Source organism: Ischnura elegans, unplaced genomic scaffold (assembly GCF_921293095.1).
Source record: "Ischnura elegans unplaced genomic scaffold, ioIscEleg1.1, whole genome shotgun sequence".
NCBI classification, from domain to species: domain Eukaryota; kingdom Metazoa; phylum Arthropoda; class Insecta; order Odonata; family Coenagrionidae; genus Ischnura; species Ischnura elegans.
This window is the reverse complement of record NW_025791688.1, coordinates 18812-29576: the sequence shown is the minus strand read 5'-3', so window position 1 is coordinate 29576 and position 10765 is coordinate 18812. Positions and strand designations below refer to the sequence as shown.

Sequence of the window (10765 nt, the reverse complement as noted above, 5' to 3'; positions counted from 1 at the left end):
CATTACACTTCACCCGTCAATATTATTAAATGTATTATAATTATCTACAAGCATTACTACTTGACAACTCGATTCACCTACATGACAAATGGAAAGTAATTTCTAGACTATTTTTCGTGCGTATTTTGGGAAGTATACAAATTTTTGACATAGTCGTAAGACTGACAGACCTTGATGGTTTGCGGTCCTAAAAAGGACCATTTTTTATTCTCTTCCAAGAAAGAGATCGCTTAAGCCTTCTTCTCGGTCTTCTTGGGCAGAAGCACGGCCTGGATGTTGGGCAAGACACCACCCTGGGCGATGGTGACGCCTGAGAGGAGCTTGTTCAACTCCTCGTCGTTACGGATGGCCAGTTGGAGGTGACGAGGGATGATCCTAGTCTTCTTGTTGTCACGGGCGGCGTTACCGGCCAACTCCAAAACTTCTGCGGCGAGGTACTCCATGACGGCGGCCAGGTACACGGGGGCACCGGCACCGACACGCTCGGCGTAGTTGCCCTTGCGGAGAAGACGGTGAATACGTCCCACGGGGAACTGAAGTCCGGCCCTGCTGGAACGGGACTTGGACTTCCCCTTGACTTTGCCTCCCTTTCCTCGTCCGGACATGATGAATCAAGTTGTTTTCGGCGCTACGGTGCAGACCTCACGACGAATCGTTGACAGCGGACAGCTCCCCGTGTGGTTTATACATATTCTGGGCTGCCGCTGGCCGGCGCCTCAGCCTAATCGACCAATCGCGAATCGGCTGGTCCTGCCTCTACGGGTTATAAACTGACCCAGGATTTTTCAGATACATACGGGAAGGCAGCGCCACCAACACAGGACCCGAGGACCTAAAGAGGGCCAACTTTGGACTTCGTCAGCAAAAATCATCAAGCGACTGACGACTCTTCAAATTCCCTTCCGTCACCTTTAGGGACCAACCGGGGGGCCGCGGCTGGCCGAGTTTGTTCCTAATTTCAAGCTCGGCCACTGCGGTTCTCACCTCCGGGTGTCGCCCCCTTGCACAAGGTGACCATCCCCGGTCGTTCTCGGCCGCTACCCCGGGCATTCTGAGCCGCTAGTATCGCTCATAGCACCGCCCGGGGGAAACGGCCGGGTCCCCACGTCAGGGAATTAGGCCCCCCTCCTGCCCTCCCTTCAACGTCAAGGCCGCAATGGCGGCCAAAACCGTCGTCGCCGATTCCCTGCCGGAGTCGGCGGCGCCGGATGTCAACGGGACGGTTGGTCTCATCGCGGACATCCAACGACTGTCAGCTTTGTATGGGACTGAGGCCGCCGCGGTCCTTAAGGGGACCATTACCAAACTCCAGCAGATCGCAGATGGGAAAGGCACGGCAGCCATCCAGAAGTCCTCCGCCAATGTAGCAGCGCCTGCCAAAACTACTTCGAAGACGCCAGCGCCGTGCCCAGTCACCCATGCGCACTCAACCACCCAATTCAATTCCGGAACTAAATCTCGCAAGGCAAATCAAGCCATAATAAAGTCAGTCATCCCAAACAAATCAGCCAATTCAGAACCATCAACTTCAGCTACCCCTACCAGTCAGTCGCAGGTTACGAACGCCCCTTGTAATAGCCTGGATAATTCCAATGCCATTTCCCCTGCTGTCACCCGGAGCAAAATTCAGAAAAAACAAAAGAACTCTCCGGCAAATATTCCGATAGCAATTACTAACAGGTATCAACTTCTTTCCTCAAATGACGACGAAGCCGTTTCCGCTTCCATTTCCGTTTCAAACAATCCCTCCTCCAACGACTCTCAATCAAATTCCATTCCAGTTTCTCCAGAAAAAAAAGTTAAAATTCCGCCTATCTACGTAGCGGACACGTCCAAATGGACTGAATTATATCCCAAACTTCTGAAAGCCTGTTCAACGCCTCCGATTTCCCACGCCACAAACACCACCTCGGCAATAATAAAATGTCATTCAGTGAACGATTTCACGTCAGTAAAATCAATCCTTACCAACTTAAATATTCCCTTTAGAACTTACCAGCTGCCTGAGAATCGTCGCAGAGAATTTGCTCTCCGTGGCATCCTTCCCTCAGTAGACACAGAACAGGTTCTTGCTGAACTAAAACAACAAGGTTTTCCAGTCATGTCTGTCCGCAGAATAACCTCAACCAGGCCCTCCGTGGCTCAAAGTCGTCTGGGAACCACCTCAGTAACTCCATATCCTACTAGAGTTTGCCATGTCACAGCAGACCCTTCCATTAATATTCAAGCTTTTCACAACGTTCATTTCCTTGCCGGCTTATCAGTTAAAATCTCAGATTACAAAAAACCTGCCATTCCTGTCCAATGCTACCGCTGCCAAGGCATTGGTCACACTAAAAATCACTGCTCTCTACAGCCCAAATGCGTAAAATGCGGTCAAGACCACTCACACTCAGAGTGTACCAAGCCTGAAGGCGCTCAGCCAACCTGCGCCAACTGCGGAGAACCTCACACAGCTAGCTACCGCGGCTGCCCCAAAATCAAAGCAGCCAAAGCCGCGATGCTTGCACGTCGCTCTGCCTCCCAACCTACCCCGGCACCACAACCTCTTCCACTTACCAGGTCCTTTTCAGCTGCGCTTACAACCGGCTTTCCTTCCCTTCAACCACAGACCGATACCAATCCTTCCCTCACTCCCTCTTCCGCCGAAAATCAGAATCTCTTGTCCTGGTTCTCCGGCATATCCTCCAACCTCTCCGCTCTCACCTCCGTCAACGAAAAGAAAACCTTTCTCCTTAACCAACTGTTGCTCCTCCAAACCGAACCATGAACTCATACACCAATAGATCTACGCTTAACGTAATCTCTTGGAATTGCAATGGTATATTGGCTAAAAAACAAGAACTCTTCCAATATAGCATAGACAACAACATAGACATCATTTTATTACAGGAAACACATCTTTCACCACAACAATCCTTAAACAATGAACACTTTCACGTTTACAGACTGGACCGCATCACAAGGGGAGGAGGAGTAGCAGTATTGGTCCGCAAAAACCTCTCCCATTCCCTCTTAAACTCCCCGCACCCAGACACTTTCGAAGCTCTAGGTATTGCCATACACACCAACGCCGGTCCTATAAACATCTTCTCTGTATACCACCTTCTCTCCCAAAGGTTCAGCATTGACTCTCTGGAGCGCCTGTTCAACATCTACCCTAATGGCCTGTTCTTCGGCGACTGGAACTGCAAACATCCCAGTTGGAACAGCAATAGTGCAAACCCTGACGGAAAACTACTTTACTCCTTCATCCGGAACAAAAACTTCTCTATCCTAGCTCCTCTTCAACCTACTCACTACGCACCACGTTCATGTGACGTTATTGATTTCGGATTATCATTCAATCTTCCCTTCTACTTCACTCCTTCTGTAATCTACTCTTTTACCTCCGACCACCTTCCTCTTCACTTTTCCATTCCTCTCTCCGCAAACCGCTGTCCTCCACGCACTATTGCTGTTACCGACTGGGAAAAATTCACATCAATTCTGGAAAAATCAATAGATAATATCCCTTTCATTAACATACCTTCTCCTGATTCCATAGAAACCCAATCCGATGCAATCACCACGGCTCTCATCTCAGCTAAGGAGAGAGCCACGAAATCCTTCCCGTCCAGAATTAAATATGCTCGCAGATTCCCTGCTTTTCTTGTTTCACTAATCAAACAACGCAATACCGCCCGCCGAATCTGGCAAAACTCTCATGACAAGGCGGACAAATCTAACTACAACAAACTGGCAAATTCTGTCAAAAAAGAAATACAAAAAATTAGCCAACATCAATGGGAAGAACATGTCGGTAGACTAACGTTCGAAAACAATCCAGAGAATATTCACGACCCCAACACCTGCCCCATCTGGCGGACTATTAGAGCGCTAAAAAACAAACAAAAAATTTCTCATCCTCCATTGTCCACAGACTCCGGTCTTATTTTTGATCCTACCAGAAAAGTAGAAATCCAAGCTGACCACCTACAAAAAGTCATGGCCTTTGACACCTCCTCTTCCCCCAAAGAAAGAGAAATTAATAGATTCTTCAACAACCTTCCTGCTCCTCCCAATTACTTCCCCATCTGTTCTCAATCTTCCGTTTGCAAAATTCTCTCAGCTCTTCCTTCTAAAAAAGCCCCCGGTCTTGACCAAATTTCTAACTTTCAACTCAAATTTGCCAGCAGAATACCTAAATTCAACTCTCTTCTCTCCGACCTCTTCAATTCAGCTTATTCCCTTCCCTATTTTCCCAGCAAATGGAAGCAAGCTAAAATCATCCTCATTCCCAAACCAGGCAAAGACCCGAAAATCCCAGGAAACTCCCGCCCCATTTCACTTCTGTCCAACCTCTCCAAAGTCTTTGAATCAATCATTCTTTCCCGCCTTGAATCTTTCTCTACTTCCAATAATATTATTCGCCCGGAACAGCTTGGATTCCGGAGGAAAATGTCCGCCATCCATCAAATTCTCCGCCTGGTGGAGAAAATCAGCCATTCCTTTAACAGAAAATATTCTACCGACGCTGTCTTCCTTGATGTAGCACGAGCCTTCGACCGTGTATGGCACAAAGGCCTAATCTACAAACTGCATCTCCTCAATTTCCCTCCCTCCGACATCCTCTTCTTAATCTCATACCTCAACAACAGACAATTCCGAGTCGCCGAAGGGCAAACTTTGTCCTCACTAAGGCCCATGGAAGCAGGCGTTCCGCAGGGCTCATTGCTGAGTCCTCTCCTCTTCACTCTGTTTGTCAACGACATGCCATCAACTCCGAAAACTTCCATTCATATGTATGCTGATGACACCGCTATCGCGGCCACTTCCCGTAAGGGCGACGTCAATGTTCACAAAATTAATATCCATCTGAAACGCCTTCATAAATGGACGCTTGATTGGAAAATTCAGATCAACGCCACCAAAAGCACCCACGTCCATTTCTCTTTCCGACAAAAATTTAACACAACCACATCTCCACACTTCAACAATCAGGCAATACCTAGAGCTAACACGCACAAATTCCTCGGCATTCTCTTGGACAGCAGACTAAGTTACGTTCCCCACCTTAAATATTGCACCGGTAAAGCAATTGCCGTCCGACAAGCCATTTCTTGTCTCTCCACTCCCTCCAATGCTCTCTCCCACAGCGCTCAGATCCGTATCTATAAATCTATAGTCCGACCGGTGGTGCTTTATGCTTGTGAAATCTTTGCTAAGAACAGGACGATCCGTCAGAAACTGGAAATATTCCAAAACAAATCAATAAGACATCTCCTTAAAATCTCCCGGTTGGTAACCTTGTCTGATGTACTGAAAGCACACAACCTCCCCTCAATGAACGAATTCATCTCACAGTTAACGCAAAATTTCAAATCCAGGCTAAAGGGCACCAATAATACTCTTCTCGAACACATCTGGGACTATGATCCAAGCATCCCAACGACACATACACTGCCTCTCCAAGTCACTCTTCTATGAGTCTTTTCTATGTCTTTTCCTTCTTCTAATTCTAAGTTAGGCCTTAGTAATTTTTGTATAACTGACATTCACGAAGAAAAAAAGTGCTTATCACTTAAAAAAAAAAAATGAATAATGATAAAACAAAAAAAATCATTTAAAAAATAATAAACGAATATGCATTTAAAAAAAAAATGATAATGTAACAAAAAAAAACCTTAACTAAAATGCATATTAAAAAATAAAAAAAAATTATAAAAGAGATAAAAAAGAGATATATAAAAAAAAAAAACATTAATAAAAAAGAATGAAAAAAAAAACCATAAGCACAAAATAGAATGTTCATCGTTAATTGTTAATCTCATCCTGTAACCAATTAAATTCTAATGTTACTCCAAAATGCTGTATTCCTTGTAAATAATTTTTTGTTTAATCAATCCATGTATTAGTTGTAAGTTTCTCGTTCTCGCAAACACAACACGACACTAGCAACAGAACACTTACGCCATTTAGTATAATCTTTTGTAAACTGACTGGTTGGGGTGAGCTTAGGCTCACCGGAACAGTTCCCAAACGCGCCTACGGCGCGGCCACTTAGTGCTGAATTTCAGATACATCTCGCTGCTACGCAACGTTGATACCAACATGCCACCCAAGACTAGCGGAAAGGCTGCCAAGAAGGCCGGCAAGGCCCAGAAGAACATCTCCAAGGGAGACAAGAAGAAGAAGCGCAGGAGGAAGGAGAGCTACGCAATCTACATCTACAAGGTGTTGAAGCAGGTCCACCCTGACACCGGTATCTCCTCCAAGGCCATGAACATCATGAACTCCTTCGTCAACGACATCTTCGAGAGGATCGCCGCCGAGGCTTCCCGTCTCGCTCACTACAACAAGCGCTCCACCATCACCTCCAGGGAGGTGCAGACCGCCGTCAGGCTCCTGCTCCCCGGTGAACTGGCCAAGCACGCCGTGTCTGAGGGCACCAAGGCTGTGACCAAGTACACCAGCTCCAAGTAAATTACTTGGTAGCGCCCCAACGGCCCTTTTTAGGGCCCTACATCATTCAGTGTGATGTTTCCATTGCTTACTTCAACGACAAAAACGAAGTTCCACTTTAAAATTCACAACGGTAGTCCATATCTCATTTTCAGTGCTCAGAAGGTCCTAATTTTTATGATTAATCCTTGGTTGCCATAGCAACAGATTGTTGATCATTCATCAGTTATTTCATTCCAACAGTCTGTGATTGTTGCCGTCGCATTGTGAAAGCGAAGTGTGACGGTGTCTCCGGGCTCTCTCAAATGTTCAAGTTCAAAAATCGTTTTTCCACGAGCGTAACAGATACAATGTTCCCACAAATTAATAATTTATGCAACATTATTTTCTCTTTCCTTATCTTCATGGCAGATGTTTCTCCTTTCCCTCTATCGCGTACATGAATTTCTACTGTCGCTATATGTAAAGTCCTCCGTAACGTCTCCACAGTTCCTCGTTGCATGACAATCCTTCCAGTGCGTACAAATTTTGTCTACTTGCAGCCGCACGAGACGATCGTTAATGTTATTTCCTTGTTATGACAACGAAAGGCACTTTGTTACTCAGAAAACTGGTGGGACAGTTTCTCTTACGTCAAACCGTTTGTCCGTTATTCCATCATTTTCAGTTCACTCCATATTCCACGTTGGCAGCCCATTGTAATCCATCTTCGAAAGCCTCTACTTTGTCACGGGAGGTCCGCGCTTCAGCTGTCTTCCTTTCCGCAACATTTATGAAAACTAACTCTTACAGATCCATTTCCGAAACTGATACTTTTGAAATGGAAATTTTTTATGCGCCGTTGATGCTCAATTTCATTCCTGTATGACATTTAACTCCAAATTGTTACAAAGTCAGATAGTGAACTATCGAATCTAATCACCGAATGAGTATAACATTCTTCAAAAGCCATACATATCTTCGCCAACGGCCATACCGGACGGACGTGTCTGCGACGAGCTCCGTCGACACGCTCGAGCGCACACCGAAGCGAGACCGGTTTTCTCTCTGCCCGGCGTTTGCTTAGGCATCGCCGGGCTCCGCTGGCCTGGGAAAAGGCGATCGTGTTTTGTTTTTGCGATCTTGCGGCGCAGTTTTTGCGCTTTTAAAAGTTGTTTTTTGCTAGTGCGCGGAAACGCGACGGCGTGAAAGTCTGTCAGTATGCCGACAGAAAGAGTAGCAACAATCAAGATAAATCTTGCGGAAGTGGTTAACGTTTTAACGAGCTATGAGCTCATGATTTTCCTTGAAGAAGAGTTGGGCGTGAAGGACGAAGAGATCGTCGGGATTCAGTTTGGACCATTTAAGAAGTCGGTGTTCCTCAAGATGGTAACCGAGGAAGCGATGCAGAGGATACTTCAGGAAGCGGAAGGTCTTGTGCCCTACCCATCCAAACATCGAAAAAGAGGACTCGTGAGAGTAGAGCCGGCCACGCGAAGGGCATCATACGTGAGGATATGCATGCTGCCCTTTGAGATCACCCGAGAGCAGGTATGTGGTGTTTTGGGAGACTACGGAAAAATTTTGGATTATTCTGAGTCAAGATGGGGGGGAGAGCACAGATTCAAGAAATGGAATGGAAACCGATCAGTTAAAATGATTATAGAAAAAAACATCCCAAGTTATATTAATGTGTCTGGGGAAAGGGCGGTGATATATTATGATGGGCAGATTCAAACCTGCTCCAGATGTGGTAGCACCGAATACTTACGTATTAATTGTCCAAATTTAAATACTGTGTTAAAAAGGGGCTATAGTGATGCCGCTAAGTCAATCACAGTAGAGGAGGAAGAGGAGATGGAAGTTAGCTATAGACAAGCTGATTTTGGAGGGGAAGGGAGTGGTATTAAAACACTGGGTACAATTAAAAAGACAAGTGCAGGGAGTGAGGGCTTGGTAAATAAGGACTTGTCTCAAGAGAAAAAAAAGGGGGCAAGAAGAGGGGAAAGGGGAAAGAGGGAAGGGAGAGTGAGGAATCTTAGTGGTGTTTCGGACTCATCCTCTTGCACGAACGGTGATTTAGAAATTATAAGCAAAGATCAAAATGTCACTAAAAAAATGAGAATTGACGGGAAAAGCGTGGAATTTTCCATGACGCGAAATAAGGTACCTGGCTTTCAGAACCGTTTGGGGGAGGGTAAGGAGTCCTCGAGTGAGAAGGAGGGGGACTCAGACATTGGAATTTTCCACATGGACTGGGTCACTGGAATGGCAGGGGACGGAGGGGGAGAGAGGAAAGAGTGTGTCTCGGCCGACATAACGGGAAATCCTGGTGGTGAGAAGGCGGAGGGGAAGGGAAGTGTGTGCGGGGAGGAAAGTGCATCTGCCGTCACGCTTGGTCGACCGCGGGAGAAGCCGGGTGAGGGGAAGGAGGAGTGCGCTCTGGCCGCCACGTGCGTCGAGCTGCGGGATGGGAAGGGAACGGAGGGGGAAAAACCTGTTTATGAGGAGAGTGGCGTTTGTGAGTTGGTCGCTGAGGAAAAAGAACTCCGAGGCGATCAGCTGTTGAACGAGAGAGTCGAGTCCAAAACAGCTGAGAATCGTGAAGAAACGATCTCAAAAGTGGATCATAAGGATGATGATTATTGGGATAAACAGAAAACGAAAAGGAGAAGTGCTCCTATAGTCAAGGGCTTAGTTATTAGGGATTCTCAAAAGAGTCCTAATGAATAAATTAAAAGTCGGGTCCTTAAACATACGCGGTATATCCGCATTGAATAAGGTGCAGGAGGTAATAAATTGTTTCTTGGTGAACAACTTTGATATCCTATTGTTGCAGGAGGTTATTCCTGCTGATTGTTGGAGTGGTTGTATTGCTAATTGTAAATTTATATGTAATTCTAACGGTAACAGGGGAACTGGGCTTTTATTTAAAAATAATTTGAAACCTATTGATGTTTGTTTAAGCCCGGACGGTAGAATACTAGTAGTGGAATTTAAATTTGTAAAAATCATAAATGTGTATGCTCCGGCGGGCAGTAGATTGTACAAAGAGAGGAAAGAGTTTTTCTCAACTACCTTGCCTTTTTATTTAAATGGGTTCACGAAAAAGACAATTTTGGGGGGAGATTTTAATGCGATAACAGAGGCAAAAGATAGTTATAATAATGATAAAAAAATAATTTACCCGTTGAACAAAGAATTAAAAAGTTTACTCAACACTATAAACGCAGTAGACACAAATGAGCTAGTAGACGCTTCAGAAAAAATAGATTATACTTTAATCACAAGAACATATGCCACGAGAATAGACAGATTCTACCTCCGAAAGAACTCGGATGTTAGCCTGGAGACACAGGAAAGCCTCTCAGTAACATGCAGTGACCATAACTTGGTCATTTTAAAAGTATCAATAAATAACAACCTTTCACATACGAAACTGGGCCGTGATAAAAAAATAAATATTAATCTTTTGCAGGACAAAAATCTGCAAGAGATCTTTAGAAATAAATGGAGAGAGTGGAATTGCAGATTTGAACATCTAAACCCGGGGTTGAAATGGGAAATCTTAAAAACAAAATCAAGGGAATTTTACGCTCAACAGGGTGTAAAGAAAATAAGGAATATTAAATCTTTGCTAAATTTTTATAAAAAAGCCCTGAGAGGCTGTCTCAGCTTAAGGGATAACCTAGAGATGGCATATAAAATAAAAAAGAAAATAGAATACCTGGAGAAAGAAAGACAGGACTTTTGCACTGTTAAAAACAGTAGGGATTACATGGAGGGAGAAAATAAATCTTTGTTTCACTTCGTGAGAGAACATAAAGAAAGAATGGAAACAGAAATAAAAAGTCTTTATAGCCCAGACGACAACATTACATTAACAGATGAAAATGAAATAAAAGATTTTGTGTGTAATTATTTCCAAAATACGCTCTCGGTGGGCAGTAAAATTGAAAAGAAAGACTTTACCTTAGAGCATAAACTTTCTGAAGATGGAATCGAAAATATAGAAGGGGATTTTACGTTGGGGGATTTAAGGGGCGCAATTTTGGAATTAAAAGCAGGGAAAGCGGCAGGAACTGACGGCCTTGGGTCGGAATTTTACATAATCTTTAGTACTTTAATAGAAAACAGTTTATTTGAGGCCCTCACTTATAACATTAGGAAAGGTGTTTTAACAAAGTCCCAGAGAGAGGGGAAAGTAATTTTGATTCCAAAATGTAAATCCCCGAAAAATATAAAAGATTATCGCCCAATCACTGTTTTAAATACGGACTACAAGGTTTTGGCAAAAATTATAAAAAATAGAATAATGTTAAAGAGTGAAGAATTCATGCAT

At 44.5% G+C, this 10765-nt stretch overlaps 2 protein-coding genes across 2 annotated transcripts; one reads left to right on the top strand and one right to left on the bottom strand.

The window, feature by feature from the left end:
• Window positions 1-178: 178 nt before the first annotated feature.
• LOC124173479 (histone H2A) lies at window positions 179-763 on the bottom strand. Its single transcript, XM_046552939.1, has one exon. It carries the CDS (start codon window positions 603-605, stop codon window positions 231-233), a length of 375 nt encoding a protein of 124 aa, XP_046408895.1. The 5' UTR covers window positions 606-763; the 3' UTR covers window positions 179-230.
• A 4991-nt stretch (window positions 764-5754) lies between these two features.
• Window positions 5755-6505, top strand: LOC124173476 (histone H2B). The gene has a single exon (XM_046552937.1). It carries the CDS (start codon window positions 6094-6096, stop codon window positions 6463-6465), a length of 372 nt encoding a protein of 123 aa, XP_046408893.1. The 5' UTR covers window positions 5755-6093; the 3' UTR covers window positions 6466-6505.
• Window positions 6506-10765: the final 4260 nt, after the last annotated feature.

What these genes read in the sequence shown, in the direction of transcription:
- LOC124173479 (XM_046552939.1), bottom strand. Translation starts at nt 605, where the DNA reads ATGTCCGGACGAGGAAAGGGAGGCAAAGTCAAGGGGAAGTCCAAGTCC.
- LOC124173476 (XM_046552937.1), top strand. Translation starts at nt 6,094, where the DNA reads ATGCCACCCAAGACTAGCGGAAAGGCTGCCAAGAAGGCCGGCAAGGCC.